The 21,393-nt window shown below is 46.4% G+C and overlaps 2 protein-coding genes across 5 annotated transcripts; one reads left to right on the top strand and one right to left on the bottom strand.

The window, feature by feature from the left end:
• The first annotated feature begins 666 nt into the window (after nt 1-666).
• il17a/f1 (interleukin 17a/f1) lies at nt 667-14,416 on the top strand. 2 transcript variants are annotated; one of them, XM_056411958.1, is made up of 4 exons: nt 667-719; nt 1,124-1,341; nt 13,426-13,682; nt 14,328-14,416. In XM_056411958.1, exons 1-4 carry the CDS (start codon nt 699-701, stop codon nt 14,363-14,365), a joined length of 534 nt encoding a protein of 177 aa, XP_056267933.1. In that variant the 5' UTR covers nt 667-698; the 3' UTR covers nt 14,366-14,416. The 2 variants fall into 2 exon arrangements, with proteins under 2 accessions (XP_056267933.1, XP_056267934.1); XM_056411959.1 differs by having other exon boundaries at nt 13,394-13,682.
• Nucleotides 14,417-14,485: 69 nt separating this feature from the next.
• On the bottom strand, nt 14,486-20,226 carry LOC130192177 (stathmin-4-like). 3 transcript variants are annotated; one of them, XM_056411956.1, is made up of 6 exons: nt 20,156-20,226; nt 19,981-20,067; nt 17,962-18,170; nt 17,363-17,521; nt 17,165-17,182; nt 14,486-16,202 (listed from the first exon to the last, which is right to left on the bottom strand). In XM_056411956.1, exons 1-6 carry the CDS (start codon nt 20,166-20,168, stop codon nt 16,194-16,196), a joined length of 495 nt encoding a protein of 164 aa, XP_056267931.1. In that variant the 5' UTR covers nt 20,169-20,226; the 3' UTR covers nt 14,486-16,193. The 3 variants fall into 3 exon arrangements, with proteins under 3 accessions (XP_056267931.1, XP_056267932.1, XP_056267929.1); XM_056411957.1 differs by lacking the exon at nt 17,165-17,182; XM_056411954.1 differs by lacking the exons at nt 14,486-16,202; nt 17,165-17,182 and having other exon boundaries at nt 17,199-17,521.
• Nucleotides 20,227-21,393: the final 1,167 nt, after the last annotated feature.

The raw sequence follows: 21,393 nt of genomic DNA, 5'->3' as shown, positions 1-21,393 counted from the left end.
CTCTGCACATGCTCAGTAGAGGACGCTCTGCACATGCTCAGTAGAGGATGCTCTACACATGCTCAGTAGAGAACGCTCTGCACATGCTCAGTAGAGGACGCTCTGCACATGCTCAGTAGAGGATGCTCTACACATGCTCAGTAGAGAACGCTCTGCACATGCTCAGTAGAGGACGCTCTGCACATGCTCAGTAGAGGATGCTCTACACATGCTCAGTAGAGAACGCTCTGCACATGCTCAGTAGAGGACGCTCTGCACATGCTCAGTAGAGAACGCTCTGCACATGCTCAGTAGAGGATGCTCTACACATGCTCAGTAGAGAACGCTCTGCACATGCTCAGTAGAGGACGCTCTGCACATGCTCAGTAGAGGACGCTCTGCACATGCTCAGTAGAAGGCGTTGGGCTGACCTATGATGTCATCAAGACTTCACAACGGGGACAAAGTTCCCCAACAAAGTTCCCTCCCGACGACGTTGTGAAGCTTCTGAAACTTTGATCGTGTCCTGACCTAGAAGCAGAGCGGAGCGCCGTGGGCCTGAAAGTGGGTCGGCGCCGGCCGTGTGGTTGAGAGGAGGATCCACGGTGACATCATCACAGGATAAATGCTGCTCGCACCTGACTGCAGCAGAGCACACGGACCAGACCACCTCCAGCAGAGCCTGAGGACCCTTAACACCTGTAAGAAGAGGAACCAGCATGTGGTCCTCCACAGTCTCGGTGAGAGCTTCTCTTCACGTCTGAGCAGCGCTCACGTTCACGTTTTTATTTTTTACATTATTATTATTATTATTACTATTATTATTATTACTATTATTATTATTATTTATATTATTATTATTATTACTATTATTATTATTATTATTTATATTATTATTATTATATAATATTATTCATTTAAATATTTAAAACAATAATGTGTCTCCATGTCAAATGTTATATTTGATATATTTGACATATTTTAATCACATTGGTTGCCTGTGATTTTAACACATATATTAAAAGGTTTCACATATTTTAATAATGTTCATATTTATTGATCTTGTCATTTAAATAATAACATAAACACAACTGAACCAACTTTCCTGAGGAAGACGTCATGAAGTTCATTTCCTCTTCCTCAGGCTGCCTGCGTGGTGATGATGATGATGATGACGATGACGAAGGCCGTGGCCATGCCAAAAGGAGCCGGCCAATCAAGACACTCAGCGAGGACACACAGGAAGTCCTCCGACGGCGTGGTGGTAGAAACGGTCCCCCTGCAGCTGGACCCCAGCGCGTTGGTTCCCCCCAGACATGCCAGACCTCTGCAGAACATCTCCGTCTCCCCCTGGACCTACAAGTAGGACACGCCTCCATCCTCAGAGATATAGAGATGTTCATGTCGTCTGTCTCCATCCTCAGAGATATAGAGATGTTCATGTCGTCTGTCTCCATCCTCAGAGATATAGAGATGTTCATGTCGTCTGTCTCCATCCTCAGAGATATAGAGATGTTCATGTCGTCTGTCTCCATCCTCAGAGATATAGAGATGTTCATGTCGTCTGTCTCCATCCTCAGAGATATAGAGATGTTCATGTCGTCTGTCTCCATCCTCAGAGATATAGAGATGTTCATGTCGTCTGTCTCCATCCTCAGAGATATAGAGATGTTCATGTCGTCTGTCTCCATCCTCACAGATATAGAGATGTTCATGTCGTCTGTCTCCCTCCTCAGAGATATAGAGATGTTCATGTCGTCTGTCTCCATCCTCAGAGATGAAGAGATGTTCATGTCGTCTGTCTCCCTCCTCAGAGATATAGAGATGTTCATGTCGTCTGTCTCCATCCTCAGAGATATAGAGATGTTCATGTCGTCTGTCTCCATCCTCAGAGATATAGAGATGTTCATGTCGTCTGTCTCCATCCTCAGAGATAAAGAGATGTTCATGTCGTCTGTCTCCATCCTCAGAGATATAGAGATGTTCATGTCGTCTGTCTCCATCCTCAGAGATAAAGAGATGTTCATGTCGTCTGTCTCCATCCTCAGAGATATAGAGATGTTCATGTCGTCTGTCTCCATCCTCAGAGATAAAGAGATGTTCATGTCGTCTGTCTCCATCCTCAGAGATATAGAGATGTTCATGTCGTCTGTCTCCATCCTCAGAGATATAGAGATGTTCATGTCGTCTGTCTCCATCCTCAGAGATATAGAGATGTTCATGTCATCTGTCTCCATCCTCAGAGATATAGAGATGTTCATGTCGTCTGTCTCCATCCTCACAGATATAGAGATGTTCATGTCGTCTGTCTCCATCCTCAGAGATAAAGAGATGTTCATGTCATCTGTCTCCATCCTCAGAGATATAGAGATGTTCATGTCGTCTGTCTCCATCCTCACAGATATAGAGATGTTCATGTCGTCTGTCTCCATCCTCAGAGATATAGAGATGTTCATGTCGTCTGTCTCCATCCTCAGAGATAAAGAGATGTTCATGTCGTCTGTCTCCATCCTCAGAGATATAGAGATGTTCATGTCATCTGTCTCCCTCCTCAGAGATATAGAGATGTTCATGTCGTCTGTCTCCATCCACAGAGATATAGAGATGTTCATGTCGTCTGTCTCCATCCACACAGATATAGAGATGTTCATGTCGTCTGTCTCCCTCCTCACAGATATAGAGATGTTCATGTCGTCTGTCTCCATCCTCAGAGATAAAGAGATGTTCATGTCGTCTGTCTCCATCCTCAGAGATATAGAGATGTTCATGTCATCTGTCTCCCTCCTCAGAGATATAGAGATGTTCATGTCGTCTGTCTCCATCCACACAGATATAGAGATGTTCATGTCGTCTGTCTCCCTCCTCACAGATATAGAGATGTTCATGTCGTCTGTCTCCCTCCTCAGAGATATAGAGATGTTCATGTCGTCTGTCTCCATCCTCAGAGATATAGAGATGTTCATGTCGTCTGTCTCCATCCTCAGAGATATAGAGATGTTCATGTCGTCTGTCTCCATCCTCAGAGATATAGAGATGTTCATGTCGTCTGTCTCCGTCCTCAGAGATAAAGAGATGTTCATGTCGTCTGTCTCCATCCTCAGAGATATAGAGATGTTCATGTCGTCTGTCTCCATCCTCAGAGATATAGAGATGTTCATGTCGTCTGTCTCCATCCTCAGAGATATAGAGATGTTCATGTCGTCTGTCTCCATCCACAGAGATATAGAGATGTTCATGTCGTCTGTCTCCATCCACAGAGATAAAGAGATGTTCATGTCGTCTGTCTCCATCCTCAGAGATATAGAGATGTTCATGTCGTCTGTCTCCATCCTCAGAGATATAGAGATGTTCATGTCGTCTGTCTCCATCCTCAGAGATATAGAGATGTTCATGTCGTCTGTCTCCATCCTCAGAGATATAGAGATGTTCATGTCGTCTGTCTCCATCCTCAGAGATATAGAGATGTTCATGTCGTCTGTCTCCCTCAGAGATATAGAGATGTTCATGTCGTCTGTCTCCATCCTCAGAGATATAGAGATGTTCATGTCGTCTGTCTCCATCCTCAGAGATATAGAGATGTTCATGTCGTCTGTCTCCATCCTCAGAGATATAGAGATGTTCATGTCGTCTGTCTCCATCCTCAGAGATATAGAGATGTTCATGTCGTCTGTCTCCATCCTCAGAGATAAAGAGATGTTCATGTCGTCTGTCTCCATCCTCAGAGATATAGAGATGTTCATGTCGTCTGTCTCCATCCTCAGAGATATAGAGATGTTCATGTCGTCTGTCTCCATCCTCAGAGATAAAGAGATGTTCATGTCGTCTGTCTCCTCCTCAGAGATATAGAGATGTTCATGTCGTCTGTCTCCATCCTCAGAGATAAAGAGATGTTCATGTCGTCTGTCTCCTCCTCAGAGATATAGAGATGTTCATGTCGTCTGTCTCCATCCTCAGAGATATAGAGATGTTCATGTCGTCTGTCTCCATCCTCAGAGATAAAGAGATGTTCATGTCGTCTGTCTCCATCCTCAGAGATATAGAGATGTTCATGTCGTCTGTCTCCATCCTCAGAGATAAAGAGATGTTCATGTCATCTGTCTCCCTCCTCAGAGATATAGAGATGTTCATGTCGTCTGTCTCCCTCAGAGATATAGAGATGTTCATGTCGTCTGTCTCCATCCTCAGAGATAAAGAGATGTTCATGTCATCTGTCTCCATCCTCAGAGATATAGAGATGTTCATGTCGTCTGTCTCCATCCTCAGAGATATAGAGATGTTCATGTCGTCTGTCTCCATCCTCAGAGATATAGAGATGTTCATGTCGTCTGTCTCCATCCTCAGAGATAAAGAGATGTTCATGTCGTCTGTCTCCATCCTCAGAGATATAGAGATGTTCATGTCATCTGTCTCCATCCTCAGAGATATAGAGATGTTCATGTCGTCTGTCTCCATCCTCACAGATATAGAGATGTTCATGTCGTCTGTCTCCATCCTCAGAGATATAGAGATGTTCATGTCGTCTGTCTCCATCCACACAGATATAGAGATGTTCATGTCGTCTGTCTCCATCCTCAGAGATAAAGAGATGTTCATGTCGTCTGTCTCCATCCTCAGAGATATAGAGATGTTCATGTCGTCTGTCTCCATCCACACAGATATAGAGATGTTCATGTCGTCTGTCTCCCTCCTCAGAGATAAAGAGATGTTCATGTCGTCTGTCTCCATCCTCAGAGATATAGAGATGTTCATGTCGTCTGTCTCCATCCTCAGAGATAAAGAGATGTTCATGTCATCTGTCTCCATCCTCAGAGATATAGAGATGTTCATGTCGTCTGTCTCCATCCTCAGAGATATAGAGATGTTCATGTCGTCTGTCTCCATCCTCAGAGATATAGAGATGTTCATGTCGTCTGTCTCCATCCTCAGAGATATAGAGATGTTCATGTCGTCTGTCTCCATCCTCAGAGATATAGAGATGTTCATGTCGTCTGTCTCCATCCTCAGAGATATAGAGATGTTCATGTCGTCTGTCTCCATCCTCAGAGATAAAGAGATGTTCATGTCGTCTGTCTCCCTCCTCAGAGATAAAGAGATGTTCATGTCGTCTGTCTCCCTCCTCAGAGATATAGAGATGTTCATGTCGTCTGTCTCCCTCCTCAGAGATATAGAGATGTTCATGTCGTCTGTCTCCATCCTCACAGATATAGAGATGTTCATGTCGTCTGTCTCCCTCCTCAGAGATATAGAGATGTTCATGTCGTCTGTCTCCATCCTCACAGATATAGAGATGTTCATGTCGTCTGTCTCCATCCTCAGAGATATAGAGATGTTCATGTCGTCTGTCTCCCTCCTCAGAGATATAGAGATGTTCATGTCGTCTGTCTCCATCCTCAGAGATAAAGAGATGTTCATGTCGTCTGTCTCCATCCTCAAAGATATAGAGATGTTCATGTCGTCTGTCTCCATCCTCAGAGATAAAGAGATGTTCATGTCGTCTGTCTCCATCCTCAGAGATATAGAGATGTTCATGTCGTCTGTCTCCATCCTCAGAGATATAGAGATGTTCATGTCGTCTGTCTCCATCCTCAGAGATATAGAGATGTTCATGTCGTCTGTCTCCATCCTCAGAGATATAGAGATGTTCATGTTGTCTGTCTCCCTCAGAGATATAGAGATGTTCATGTCGTCTGTCTCCCTCAGAGATATAGAGATGTTCATGTCGTCTGTCTCCCTCCTCAGAGATATAGAGATGTTCATGTCGTCTGTCTCCCTCCTCAGAGATATAGAGATGTTCATGTCGTCTGTCTCCATCCTCAGAGATAAAGAGATGTTCATGTCGTCTGTCTCCATCCTCAGAGATAAAGAGATGTTCATGTCGTCTGTCTCCATCCTCAGAGATATAGAGATGTTCATGTCGTCTGTCTCCATCCTCAGAGATAAAGAGATGTTCATGTCGTCTGTCTCCATCCTCAGAGATATAGAGATGTTCATGTCGTCTGTCTCCATCCACACAGATATAGAGATGTTCATGTCGTCTGTCTCCCTCAGAGATATAGAGATGTTCATGTCGTCTGTCTCCCTCAGAGATATAGAGATGTTCATGTCGTCTGTCTCCCTCCTCAGAGATATAGAGATGTTCATGTCGTCTGTCTCCATCCTCAGAGATATAGAGATGTTCATGTCGTCTGTCTCCCTCAGAGATATAGAGATGTTCATGTCATCTGTCTCCCTCCTCAGAGATATAGAGATGTTCATGTCGTCTGTCTCCATCCTCAGAGATAAAGAGATGTTCATGTCGTCTGTCTCCATCCTCAGAGATATAGAGATGTTCATGTCGTCTGTCTCCATCCTCAGAGATAAAGAGATGTTCATGTCGTCTGTCTCCCTCCTCAGAGATATAGAGATGTTCATGTCGTCTGTCTCCATCCTCAGAGATATAGAGATGTTCATGTCGTCTGTCTCCATCCTCACAGATATAGAGATGTTCATGTCGTCTGTCTCCCTCCTCAGAGATATAGAGATGTTCATGTCGTCTGTCTCCATCCTCAGAGATAAAGAGATGTTCATGTCGTCTGTCTCCCTCCTCAGAGATATAGAGATGTTCATGTCGTCTGTCTCCATCCTCAGAGATAAAGAGATGTTCATGTCGTCTGTCTCCATCCTCAGAGATATAGAGATGTTCATGTCGTCTGTCTCCATCCTCAGAGATAAAGAGATGTTCATGTCGTCTGTCTCCCTCCTCAGAGATATAGAGATGTTCATGTCGTCTGTCTCCCTCCTCAGAGATATAGAGATGTTCATGTCGTCTGTCTCCATCCTCAGAGATAAAGAGATGTTCATGTCGTCTGTCTCCATCCTCAGAGATAAAGAGATGTTCATGTCTGTCTCCATCCTCAGAGATAAAGAGATGTTCATGTCGTCTGTCTCCCTCCTCAGAGATATAGAGATGTTCATGTCGTCTGTCTCCATCCTCAGAGATATAGAGATGTTCATGTCGTCTGTCTCCATCCTCAGAGATAAAGAGATGTTCATGTCATCTGTCTCCATCCTCAGAGATATAGAGATGTTCATGTCGTCTGTCTCCATCCTCACAGATATAGAGATGTTCATGTCGTCTGTCTCCATCCTCAGAGATATAGAGATGTTCATGTCGTCTGTCTCCATCCACACAGATATAGAGATGTTCATGTCGTCTGTCTCCATCCTCAGAGATAAAGAGATGTTCATGTCGTCTGTCTCCATCCTCAGAGATATAGAGATGTTCATGTCGTCTGTCTCCATCCACACAGATATAGAGATGTTCATGTCGTCTGTCTCCCTCCTCAGAGATAAAGAGATGTTCATGTCGTCTGTCTCCATCCTCAGAGATATAGAGATGTTCATGTCGTCTGTCTCCATCCACACAGATATAGAGATGTTCATGTCGTCTGTCTCCCTCAGAGATATAGAGATGTTCATGTCGTCTGTCTCCCTCAGAGATATAGAGATGTTCATGTCGTCTGTCTCCATCCTCAGAGATAAAGAGATGTTCATGTCATCTGTCTCCATCCTCAGAGATATAGAGATGTTCATGTCATCTGTCTCCATCCTCAGAGATATAGAGATGTTCATGTCGTCTGTCTCCATCCTCAGAGATATAGAGATGTTCATGTCGTCTGTCTCCATCCTCAGAGATATAGAGATGTTCATGTCGTCTGTCTCCATCCTCAGAGATATAGAGATGTTCATGTCGTCTGTCTCCATCCTCAGAGATATAGAGATGTTCATGTCGTCTGTCTCCATCCTCAGAGATATAGAGATGTTCATGTCGTCTGTCTCCATCCTCAGAGATATAGAGATGTTCATGTCGTCTGTCTCCATCCTCAGAGATATAGAGATGTTCATGTCGTCTGTCTCCATCCTCAGAGATATAGAGATGTTCATGTCGTCTGTCTCCATCCTCAGAGATATAGAGATGTTCATGTCGTCTGTCTCCATCCTCACAGATATAGAGATGTTCATGTCGTCTGTCTCCATCCTCAGAGATATAGAGATGTTCATGTCGTCTGTCTCCATCCTCAGAGATATAGAGATGTTCATGTCGTCTGTCTCCATCCTCAGAGATATAGAGATGTTCATGTCGTCTGTCTCCATCCTCAGAGATATAGAGATGTTCATGTCGTCTGTCTCCATCCTCAGAGATATAGAGATGTTCATGTCGTCTGTCTCCATCCTCAGAGATATAGAGATGTTCATGTCGTCTGTCTCCTCCTCAGAGATATAGAGATGTTCATGTCGTCTGTCTCCATCCTCAGAGATATAGAGATGTTCATGTCGTCTGTCTCCATCCTCACAGATATAGAGATGTTCATGTCGTCTGTCTCCATCCTCAGAGATATAGAGATGTTCATGTCGTCTGTCTCCCTCAGAGATATAGAGATGTTCATGTCGTCTGTCTCCATCCTCAGAGATATAGAGATGTTCATGTCGTCTGTCTCCATCCTCAGAGATATAGAGATGTTCATGTCGTCTGTCTCCATCCTCAGAGATAAAGAGATGTTCATGTCGTCTGTCTCCATCCTCAGAGATATAGAGATGTTCATGTCGTCTGTCTCCATCCTCAGAGATATAGAGATGTTCATGTCGTCTGTCTCCATCCTCAGAGATATAGAGATGTTCATGTCGTCTGTCTCCATCCTCAGAGATATAGAGATGTTCATGTCGTCTGTCTCCCTCAGAGATATAGAGATGTTCATGTCGTCTGTCTCCCTCAGAGATATAGAGATGTTCATGTCGTCTGTCTCCCTCCTCAGAGATATAGAGATGTTCATGTCGTCTGTCTCCATCCTCAGAGATATAGAGATGTTCATGTCATCTGTCTCCCTCAGAGATATAGAGATGTTCATGTCATCTGTCTCCCTCCTCAGAGATATAGAGATGTTCATGTCGTCTGTCTCCATCCTCAGAGATAAAGAGATGTTCATGTCGTCTGTCTCCATCCTCAGAGATAAAGAGATGTTCATGTCGTCTGTCTCCATCCTCAGAGATATAGAGATGTTCATGTCGTCTGTCTCCATCCTCAGAGATAAAGAGATGTTCATGTCGTCTGTCTCCATCCTCAGAGATATAGAGATGTTCATGTCGTCTGTCTCCATCCTCAGAGATATAGAGATGTTCATGTCGTCTGTCTCCATCCTCAGAGATAAAGAGATGTTCATGTCGTCTGTCTCCCTCCTCAGAGATATAGAGATGTTCATGTCGTCTGTCTCCATCCTCAGAGATAAAGAGATGTTCATGTCGTCTGTCTCCATCCTCAGAGATATAGAGATGTTCATGTCGTCTGTCTCCATCCTCAGAGATATAGAGATGTTCATGTCGTCTGTCTCCATCCACACAGATATAGAGATGTTCATGTCGTCTGTCTCCCTCCTCAGAGATATAGAGATGTTCATGTCGTCTGTCTCCATCCTCAGAGATAAAGAGATGTTCATGTCGTCTGTCTCCCCCTCAGAGATATAGAGATGTTCATGTCGTCTGTCTCCATCCTCAGAGATATAGAGATGTTCATGTCGTCTGTCTCCCTCCTCAGAGATATAGAGATGTTCATGTCGTCTGTCTCCATCCTCAGAGATATAGAGATGTTCATGTCGTCTGTCTCCCTCCTCAGAGATATAGAGATGTTCATGTCGTCTGTCTCCATCCTCAGAGATATAGAGATGTTCATGTCGTCTGTCTCCATCCTCAGAGATAAAGAGATGTTCATGTCGTCTGTCTCCCTCCTCAGAGATAAAGAGATGTTCATGTCGTCTGTCTCCCTCCTCAGAGATATAGAGATGTTCATGTCATCTGTCTCCATCCTCAGAGATAAAGAGATGTTCATGTCGTCTGTCTCCATCCTCAGAGATATAGAGATGTTCATGTCGTCTGTCTCCCTCCTCAGAGATATAGAGATGTTCATGTCGTCTGTCTCCATCCTCAGAGATATAGAGATATTCATGTCGTCTGTCTCCATCAGAGATATAGAGATGTTCATGTCGTCTGTCTCCCTCAGAGATATAGAGATATTCATGTTGTCTGTCTCCATCCTCAGAGATATAGAGATGTTCATGTCGTCTGTCTCCATCCTCAGAGATATAGAGATGTTCATGTCGTCTGTCTCCATTCTCAGAGATATAGAGATATTCATGTCGTCTGTCTCCATCAGAGATATAGAGATGTTCATGTCGTCTGTCTCCATCCTCAGAGATATAGAGATGTTCATGTCGTCTGTCTCCATCCTCAGAGATATAGAGATGTTCATGTCGTCTGTCTCCATCCTCAGAGATATAGAGATGTTCATGTCGTCTGTCTCCATCCTCAGAGATATAGAGATGTTCATGTCGTCTGTCTCCATCCTCAGAGATATAGAGATGTTCATGTCGTCTGTCTCCATCCTCAGAGATATAGAGATGTTCATGTCGTCTGTCTCCATCCTCAGAGATATAGAGATGTTCATGTCGTCTGTCTCCATCCTCAGAGATATAGAGATGTTCATGTCGTCTGTCTCCATCCTCAGAGATAAAGAGATGTTCATGTCGTCTGTCTCCCTCCTCAGAGATATAGAGATGTTCATGTCGTCTGTCTCCATCCTCAGAGATAAAGAGATGTTCATGTCGTCTGTCTCCATCCTCAGAGATATAGAGATGTTCATGTCGTCTGTCTCCATCCTCAGAGATAAAGAGATGTTCATGTCGTCTGTCTCCATCCTCAGAGATAAAGAGATGTTCATGTCGTCTGTCTCCATCCTCAGAGATAAAGAGATGTTCATGTCGTCTGTCTCCATCCTCAGAGATATAGAGATGTTCATGTCGTCTGTCTCCATCCTCAGAGATATAGAGATGTTCATGTCGTCTGTCTCCATCCTCAGAGATATAGAGATGTTCATGTCGTCTGTCTCCATCCTCAGAGATATAGAGATGTTCATGTCGTCTGTCTCCATCCTCAGAGATATAGAGATGTTCATGTCGTCTGTCTCCCTCCTCAGAGATATAGAGATGTTCATGTCGTCTGTCTCCATCCTCAGAGATATAGAGATGTTCATGTCGTCTGTCTCCATCCTCAGAGATATAGAGATGTTCATGTCGTCTGTCTCCATCCTCAGAGATATAGAGATGTTCATGTCGTCTGTCTCCATCCTCAGAGATAAAGAGATGTTCATGTCGTCTGTCTCCCTCCTCAGAGATATAGAGATGTTCATGTCGTCTGTCTCCATCCTCAGAGATATAGAGATGTTCATGTCGTCTGTCTCCATCCTCAGAGATATAGAGATGTTCATGTCGTCTGTCTCCCTCCTCAGAGATATAGAGATGTTCATGTCGTCTGTCTCTCTCCTCACAGATATAGAGATGTTCATGTCGTCTGTCTCCATCCTCAGAGATATAGAGATGTTCATGTCATCTGTCTCCATCCTCAGAGATAAAGAGATGTTCATGTCGTCTGTCTCCCTCCTCAGAGATAAAGAGATGTTCATGTCGTCTGTCTCCCTCTTCAGAGATATAGAGATGTTCATGTCATCTGTCTCCATCCTCAGAGATAAAGAGATGTTCATGTCGTCTGTCTCCATCCTCAGAGATATAGAGATGTTCATGTCGTCTGTCTCCCTCCTCAGAGATATAGAGATGTTCATGTCGTCTGTCTCCATCCTCAGAGATATAGAGATATTCATGTCGTCTGTCTCCATCAGAGATATAGAGATGTTCATGTCGTCTGTCTCCATCCTCAGAGATATAGAGATGTTCATGTCGTCTGTCTCCCTCAGAGATATAGAGATGTTCATGTCGTCTGTCTCCATCCTCAGAGATATAGAGATGTTCATGTCGTCTGTCTCCCTCAGAGATATAGAGATGTTCATGTCGTCTGTCTCCATCCTCACAGATATAGAGATGTTCATGTCATCTGTCTCCATCCTCAGAGATATAGAGATGTTCATGTCGTCTGTCTCCATCCTCAGAGATATAGAGATGTTCATGTCGTCTGTCTCCATCCTCAGAGATAAAGAGATGTTCATGTCGTCTGTCTCCATCCTCAGAGATATAGAGATGTTCATGTCATCTGTCTCCCTCCTCAGAGATATAGAGATGTTCATGTCGTCTGTCTCCATCCTCACAGATATAGAGATGTTCATGTCGTCTGTCTCCATCCTCAGAGATAAAGAGATGTTCATGTCGTCTGTCTCCATCCTCAGAGATAAAGAGATGTTCATGTCGTCTGTCTCCATCCTCAGAGATAAAGAGATGTTCATGTCGTCTGTCTCCATCCTCAGAGATATAGAGATGTTCATGTCGTCTGTCTCCATCCTCAGAGATAAAGAGATGTTCATGTCATCTGTCTCCATCCTCAGAGATATAGAGATGTTCATGTCGTCTCCATCCTCAGAGATATAGAGATGTTCATGTCGTCTGTCTCCCTCCTCAGAGATAAAGAGATGTTCATGTCGTCTGTCTCCATCCTCAGAGATAAAGAGATGTTCATGTCGTCTGTCTCCATCCTCAGAGATATAGAGATGTTCATGTCGTCTGTCTCCATCCTCACAGATATAGAGATGTTCATGTCATCTGTCTCCATCCTCAGAGATAAAGAGATGTTCATGTCGTCTGTCTCCATCCTCACAGATATAGAGATGTTCATGTCGTCTGTCTCCATCCTCAGAGATAAAGAGATGTTCATGTCGTCTGTCTCCATCCTCAGAGATATAGAGATGTTCATGTCGTCTGTCTCCATCCTCAGAGATATAGAGATGTTCATGTCGTCTGTCTCCCTCCTCAGAGATATAGAGATGTTCATGTCGTCTGTCTCCATCCTCAGAGATATAGAGATGTTCATGTCGTCTGTCTCCATCCACACAGATATAGAGATGTTCATGTCGTCTGTCTCCCTCCTCAGAGATATAGAGATGTTCATGTCGTCTGTCTCCATCCTCACAGATATAGAGATGTTCATGTCGTCTGTCTCCATCCTCAGAGATATAGAGATGTTCATGTCGTCTGTCTCCATCCTCAGAGATATAGAGATGTTCATGTCATCTGTCTCCATCCTCAGAGATATAGAGATGTTCATGTCGTCTGTCTCCCTCCTCAGAGATAAAGAGATGTTCATGTCGTCTGTCTCCATCCTCAGAGATAAAGAGATGTTCATGTCGTCTGTCTCCCTCCTCAGAAGAGATGTTTCATGTCGTCTGTCTCCCTCCTCAGAGATAAAGAGATGTTCATGTCGTCTGTCTCCATCCTCAGAGATATAGAGATGTTCATGTCGTCTGTCTCCATCCTCAGAGATAAAGAGATGTTCATGTCGTCTGTCTCCATCCTCAGAGATATAGAGATGTTCATGTCGTCTGTCTCCATCCTCAGAGATAAAGAGATGTTCATGCCGTTTGTCCCTCGTCTGTCTCCGTCCTCAGCGTCTCCCATGACTCCGCCCTGTTCCCTCCAGTTTTATCGGAGGCCCGCTGTTTGCTGCGCGGCTGTCTGGACTCCGAGGGCCTGGAGGACCTGAGCCTGGAGTCCAGACCCATCATGCACCAGGTGCTGCTGCTGCGCCGGGTCAAGTCAGCGGGGGCGGGATCAGGGGCGGGGCACCGCTACCACTACCGGCTGGAGTCCCGCCTCCTCGCTGTGGGCTGCACCTGCATCCGACCCGTGGTCCGACGTCAAGACTGAAGACCAGCAGAGACCAGGACCAGCTGCTCGGTGAGCAGAAGACCTGAAATACAGGAATAGCCTTCCATCTCGTTACTAATTCATACGTTAAATGAAGAGATGTAAGCGCCATGGCTGTTACATTATAATCATCATTTATTCACATTCATTCATATTCATTTATTCACATTCATTTATTCACATTCAATAAACACTTTTATTAATCGCCAAGGGGAAATTAGTTTTCTGCATCTAACCCATCCTTAGTTATTAAGGAGCAGTGGGCTGCAGTGATGCGCCCGGGAAGCAACTGGGGGTTCAGTGCCTTGCTCAAGGACACTTTGACTTGCTACTAATGGGGAGAGCGGGGATCGAACCCACAACCTTGCGGTTGCAGGACGGCCCTCTGAGCTACAGCCGCCAATATTCATTTATTCACATTCATTTATTCATATTCATTTATTCACATTCATTTATTCACATTCATTTATTCACATTCATTTATTCACATTCATTTATTTATATTCATTTATTCACATTCATTTATTCACATTCATTTATTCACATTCATTTATTCACATTCATATATTCCTTCATTTCACACAGCACAGACTATCCTCAGGTCAATCTGATCTGCTGCTCAGTGAATCTTCATCGTTAGTAAATACATTTCTTCTTCTTTTTGTCTCCAAACAGAAAACTGGACTGACTCCAACTTATTATGGGATGTGTGATCAAATCTATTTGTGATGTCAGTTGATTTAAAGTAACTATTTAAGATTTCAGGAGGTATTTATTGATTATGTATTTATTCTGGTTGAATGCGTTGAATAAAAAAAGTTTTAATAAAGAAGTAAAGTTGTTTTATTTTTTAATTTAAAATAGAATGTGATTTCTGTACATCATCATCATCATCTTCATCGTTATTATCATCTTCTTCATCATCTTCTTCTTCTTCATCATCATCATCAGCTTCATCTTTATCATCATCATCTTCATCACACACACACACACAGGTCTAGTAGAGACTCGGGTAGAAGTAGAGACTCTAGTAGAAGTAGAGACTCTAGTAGAGACTCTAGTAGAGACTCGGGTCGACTAGAAGCAGTTCTGGACCAACTTTTCCTCCAGGTTCAGGTTCTGTTTGGTTGGGTCCAACTTTTTACAACTTACAAGACTTTGATTCCTTCATCCGTGCACAATCACACACACACACACACACACACACACAATTACACACACACACAATCACACACACACACACACACAGTGCGTTTACATGATGGTATAATTCGAATCTTGCTTTAGTCGGACTCTGCTATCTTTTGGGGGATCTGCTGTTATCCCAACATGGCAGTGAGTGAATCATTGGCCTTTGAAAGCAAGTCACATCCGATACGATGGGCGGCGCTGTTTTCATTACAACTCGTGGTGATGCAGCCACTTCCGCTTGACCTCTTCACCACCACCAACAACAACATTTGGAGAAAGATGGCGAACAGAGAGCGAGGCGAAGCTCCATCCCTCTGCTCTTCCTCCATGGTGTTCATAGGAGTACAGCGAATGCAAATGGCGCTGTTGGCTGAGTTGATAACGGAGAGAAGACGCCGTCGCCGAAGGTACACGGAGAATTTAATTTATCGTCTCTTTCGACTTCCGGGTCACGACATGGGAGGGAGGGAGGGAGGGCGGAGGGAAGGAGGGAGGGAGGGAAGGAGGGAGGAGGGAGTTACATGCCGCGAGAGTCGAATTATCAACTGGATCGGACCGAGCTATCCAGGGTGTTCATCGGACCGAAGTCGGACCGCACAGTCCGACTAAGGTGTTTACATGAAACGGATCATTAGATTTCAGTCCGACTAAGCCAATAATTCGATTGCATGTAAACGCACTGACTGACACACACACACAATCACACACACACACACAATCACACACACAATCACACACACACACACACAATCACACACACAATCACACACACACACACAATCACACACACAATCACACACACAATCACACACACAATCACACACACATGAAGACATTGGCACTGTTGGCATGGCGATGATGATTACGTGGCGTCCTTCAGAAGTTTTGAGAGTTCATCTCATTAGAAAGAGTTCTGGTTCAAAGAGTCCTGGTTCAAAGAGTTCTGGTTCAAAGAGTTCTGGTTCAAAGAGTTCTGGTTTACAGAGTTCTGGTTCAAAGAGTTCTGGTTTACAGAGTTCTGGTTCAAAGAGTTCTGGTTCAAAGAGTTCTGGTTTACAGAGTTCTGGTTCAAAGAGTTCTGGTTTACAGAGTTCTGGTTCAAAGAGTTCTGGTTCAAAGAGTTCTGGTTTACAGAGTTCTGGTTTACAGAGTCCTGGTTTACAGAATCCTGGTTTACAGAGTCCTGGTTCAAAGAGCAGCCAGGCTCCTCCTCCTCTTGTTCTTCTTCTCTCGCTCTTTTCAGGGTCACTTCCTGTCCGCCTCCGGGTCGGAGCGGCGCCGGGTCGCCCTCAGCTCGATGGCCTCCAAACGGCTTCCAGAGAAAGTTCAGCTTGTGTTGTGATCAGGCCGTCAGGACACCTGGAGGCAGAAGGGGGCGGAGTCACACACCCAGAGGACAAACAGCTGAAGAGGAGGTGAAGGAGCAGGAGGAGAACCGCCGACATCTCTTCATACGACAGAGTTTCATGTTGTTTCACCAGCCCTCTGTATAATCGTCATGGCAACTCTATTTTCATATCTGGTCTAAGATCGGCTCCTCCTCCTCCTCTCCTCCTCTCCTCCCCCTCTCCTCCTCTCCTCCTTCTCCTCCTCCTCCTCTCCTCCTCCTCCTCTCCTCCTTCTCCTCCTCCTCCTCTCCTCCTCTCCTCCTCCTCTCCTCCTTCTCCTCCTCCTCCTCCTCCTCCTCCTCCTCCTCTCCTCCTCCTCCTCCTCCTCCCTCCTTCTCCTTCTCCTCCTCCTCCTTCTCCTCCTTCTCCTTCTCCTCCTCCTCCTTCTCCTTCTCCTCTCCCTCCTCCTCCTCCTCCTCCTCCTCTCCTCCTCTCCTCCTCCTCCTCCTCCTCCTCCTCCTCCTCCTCCTCCTCCTCCTCCTCCTCCTCCCTCCCTCCTCCCTCCTTCCTCCTCCTCCTCCTCCTCCTCCTCCTCCTCCTCCTCCTCCTCCTCCTCCTCCTCCTCCTCCTCCTCCTCCTCCTCTCCTCCTCCTCCTCCTCCTCCTCTCCTCCTCTCCTCCTCCTCCTCCTCCTCCTCCTCCTCCTCCTCCTCCTCCTCCTCCTCCTCCTCCTCCTCCTCCTCCTCTCCTCTCCTCCTCCTCCTCCTCCTCCTCCTCCTCCTCCTCCTCTCCTCCTCCTCCTCCTCCTCCTCCTCCCTCCTCCTCCTCCTCCTCCTCTCCTCCTCCTCCTCCTCCTCTCCTCCTCCTCCTCCTCCTCCTCCTCCTCCTCCTCCTCCTCCTCCTCCTCCTCCTCCTCCTCCTCCTCTCCTCCTCCTCTCCCTCTCCTCTCCTCCTCCTCTCCTCCTCCTCCTCCTCCTCCTCTCCTCCTCCTCACCTCCACGCTGTGCTTGTCCTGAAAGACACAAACACAGACTCATTTTAGGAATCAACTCCCAGGAAATAGCATCCAGACGGAGTCGTTAAGCCGAGGGGAGGAGCCCGGCGTGGAGGAGCCCGGCGTGGAGGAGCCCGGCGTGGAGGAGCCCGGCGTGGAGGAGCCCGGCGTGGAGGAGCCCGGCGTGGAGGTGCTCACCTCCAGTCGCTCCTGTGAGGCGTTCAGGTGCATCTGCCGCTGCTCCTTGTCGGCGTCGGCGCGGTGCTCCTGGCGCTCTTTGGTCAGAGCTTTCTGAGCGACTTCTCGCTCGTGCTCCCTTCTCTCGGCCAGGTGCTTCAGCAGCTCCGCCTCCTGACACTAGGGGGCGACAGAGGGGGATTTACAGCGAGCTACTTCCTGTTTGAGTTCTGCTTTCACTACAGAATCATGTTCTACCACTTTCACACGCAGGCCTCACAACGAAGCCTGCTGACTGCTCTGTGGCCATATCCTGTGCTCACATCATTTCTGATTGGACCACGCTGGACGTGTCCCCAAACGTCAGAAGACCCTCAAACCAGGAGCCCGACTCCAAGGGAGGGTTGTGACTTTAATGTTGTTCCTCCATAAATGTGGAGAAACACTGGAAACAGCATGTGGGGTTCCTCAGGGAACGAGTGTGGAGCCCCTGCGTTTACACGAGTCGTCACTTTGTCCGTCCAGTTCCGTTCCTGACCAACGTCTGCAAGATGAAGGACCCGCTCGGCCTTTGTGCCGATGAGCAAACACGATCACAGGATTGGTTTGTGGTCACGCACCTTCCTCCTCTCCTGGGCGGCGTCCAGTTTCTTCTGGATCTCCTCCAGAGACGGCTTCAGGCGGGGCGGCGTGGTCGCCCGGAGCTCGGGGCCGCCGTCGAAGGTGGGCGGCATCAGGATGACCTCGAAGGCCTGGCCGCTCGCCCGCTTGCTCAGCTCGATCACCTCCATGTCCCGGATGCTGCAGAGCTTCAGGTCCACCACGCCGGCTGAGGGAACCACGAGACCACGAGCATGAAGGTCAGAGGGAACTAAGTGATGAACATCAGAGGGAACTAAGTGATGAAGGTCAGAGGGAACTAAGTGATGAACATCAGAGGGAACTAAGTGATGAAGGTCAGAGGGAACTAAGTGATGAACATCAGAGGGAACTAAGTGATGAAGGTCAGAGGGAACTAAGTGATGAACATCAGAGGGAACTAAGTGATGAAGGTCAGAGGGAACTAAGTGATGAACATCAGAGGTAACTAAGTGATGAAGGTCAGAGGGAACTAAGTGATGAACGTCAGAGGGAACTAAGTGATGAAGGTCAGAGGGAACTAAGTGATGAAGGTCAGAGGGAACTAAGTGATGAACGTCAGAGGGAACTAAGTGATGAACATCAGAGGGAACTAAGTGATGAACATCAGAGGGAACTAAGTGATGAAGGTCAGAGGGAACTAAGTGATGAACATCAGAGGGAACTAAGTGATGAACATCAGAGGGAACTAAGTGATGAAGGTCAGAGGGAACTAAGTGATGAAGGTCAGAGGGAACTAAGTGATGAACATCAGAGGGAACTAAGTGATGAACATCAGAGGGAACTAAGTGATGAAGGTCAGAGGGAACTAAGTGATGAACATCAGAGGGAACTAAGTGATGAACATCAGAGGGAACTAAGTGATGAAGGTCAGACCGAACTAACTGATGAACATCAGAGGGAACTAAGTGATGAACATCAGAGGGAACTAAGTGATGAACGTCAGAGGGAACTAAGTGATGAACATCAGAGGGAACTAAGTGATGAACATCAAAGGGAACTAAGTGATGAAGGTCAGAGGGAACTAAGTGATGAACATCAGAGGGAACTAAGTGATGAACATCAGAGGGAACTAAGTGATGAACATCAGAGGGAACTAAGTGATGAAGATCAGAGGGAACTAAGTGATGAACATCAGAGGGAACTAAGTGATGAAGGTCAGAGGGAACTAAGTGATGAAGATCAGAGGGAACTAAGTGATGAAGATCAGAGGGAACTAAGTGATGAAGGTCAGAGGGAACTAAGTGATGAAGGTCAGGGGGAACTAAGTGATGAAGGTCAGAGGGAACTAAGTGATGAACATCAGAGGGAACTAAGTGATGAACGTCAGAGGGAACTAAGTGATGAACATCAGAGGGAACTAAGTGATGAACATCAAAGGGAACTAAGTGATGAAGGTCAGAGGGAACTAAGTGATGAACATCAGAGGGAACTAAGTGATGAACATCAGAGGGAACTAAATGATGAACATCAGAGGGAACTAAGTGATGAACATCAGAGGGAACTAAGTGATGAAGATCAGAGGGAACTAAGTGATGAACATCAGAGGGAACTAAGTGATGAAGGTCAGAGGGAACTAAGTGATGAAGATCAGAGGGAACTAAGTGATGAAGATCAGAGGGAACTAAGTGATGAAGGCCAGAGGGAACTAAGTGATGAACGTCAGAGGGAACTAAGTGATGAAGGTCAGAGGGAACTAAGTGATGAAGGTCAGAGGGAACTAAGTGATGAACATCAGCGGGAACTAAGTGATGAAGATCAGAGGGAACTAAGTGATGAACATCAGAGGGAACTAAGTGATGAAGGCTGGAACTAAAGACTAAACAGATCAGAGGGAACTAAGTGATGAACATCAGAGGGAACTAAGTGATGAACATCAGAGGGAACTAAGTGATGAACATCAGCGGGAACTAAGTGATGAAGATCAGAGGGAACTAAGTGATGAAGATCAGAGGGAACTAAGTGATCTTGAACGTAGTGACTCATAAAGAGAGGCTGACCTTCCTTCTTGTGGTCTCTGGGTTGGGGGAGGATGCAGGAGCAGAAGAGAGACACCAGGGGGAGCTCTCGCATCTTCTCTCTGTAGGCTGGATTATTAAAAAGAGAGAGAAGAAGTGAGTGACAGATCGGGAACATCTAGGAACGAACTACATTTAACTCAAAGCTGAAGCTGACCTGCTAAAGTCATGATGCTGCTTCCTGTCACATGTAGAGGGTTCCTGCTGCTTCCTGTCACATGTAGAGGGTTCCTGCTGCTTCCTGTCAGACAGGTAGAGGGTTCCTGCTGCTTCCTGTCAGACAGGTAGAGGGTTCCTGCTGCTTCCTGTCACAGGTAGAGGGTTCCTGCTGCTTCCTGTCACATGTAGAGGGTTCCTGCTGCTTCCTGTCACAGGTAGAGGGTTCCTGCTGCTTCCTGTCAGACAGGTAGAGGGTTCCTGCTGCTTCCTGTCAGACAGGTAGAGGGTTCCTGCTGCTTCCTGTCACATGTAGAGGGTTCCTGCTGCTTCCTGTCACAGGTAGAGGGTTCCTGCTGCTTCCTGTCACATGTAGAGGGTTCCTGCTGCTTCCTGTCACAGGTAGAGGGTTCCTGCTGCTTCCTGTCACAGGTAGAGGGTTCCTGTCAGACAGGTAGAGGGTTCCTGCTGCTTCCTGTCACAGGTAGAGGGTTCCTGCTGCTTCCTGTCAGACAGGTAGAGGGTTCCTGCTGCTTCCTGTCACAGGTAGAGGGTTCCTGCTGCTTCCTGTCACATGTAGAGGGTTCCTGCTGCTTCCTGTCACAGGTAGAGGGTTCCTGCTGCTTCCTGTCACAGGTAGAGGGTTCCTGTCAGACAGGTAGAGGGTTCCTTCTGCTTCCTGTCACAGGTAGAGGGTTCCTGCTGCTTCCTGTCACAGGTAGAGGGTTCCTTCTGCTTCCTGTCACAGGTAGAGGGTTCCTGCTGCTTCCTGTCACAGGTAGAGGGTTCCTGTCAGACAGGTAGAGGGTTCCTTCTGCTTCCTGTCACAGGTAGAGGGTTCCTGCTGCTTCCTGTCACAGGTAGAGGGTTCCTGTCAGACAGGTAGAGGGTTCCTTCTGCTTCCTGTCACAGGTAGAGGGTTCCTGCTGCTTCCTGTCACAGGTAGAGGGTTCCTGCTGCTTCCTGTCACAGGTAGAGTGTTCCTGCTGCTTCCTGTCACAGGTAGAGGGTTCCTGCTGCTTCCTGTCAGACAGGTAGAGGGTTCCTGCTGCTTCCTGTCACAGGTAGAGGGTTCCTGCTGCTTCCTGTCACAGGTAGAGTGTTCCTGCTGCTTCCTGTCACATGTAGAGGGTTCCTCCTGCTTCCTGTCACATGTAGAGGGTTCCTCCTGCTTCCTGTCACAGGTAGAGGGTTCCTGCTGCTTCCTGTCACAGGTAGAGGGTTCCTGCTGCTTCCTGT

This window comes from Pseudoliparis swirei, chromosome 4 (assembly GCF_029220125.1).
Source record: "Pseudoliparis swirei isolate HS2019 ecotype Mariana Trench chromosome 4, NWPU_hadal_v1, whole genome shotgun sequence".
In the NCBI taxonomy this organism is placed as follows: domain Eukaryota; kingdom Metazoa; phylum Chordata; class Actinopteri; order Perciformes; family Liparidae; genus Pseudoliparis; species Pseudoliparis swirei.
This window is presented reverse-complemented; position numbering and strand designations above follow the sequence as displayed.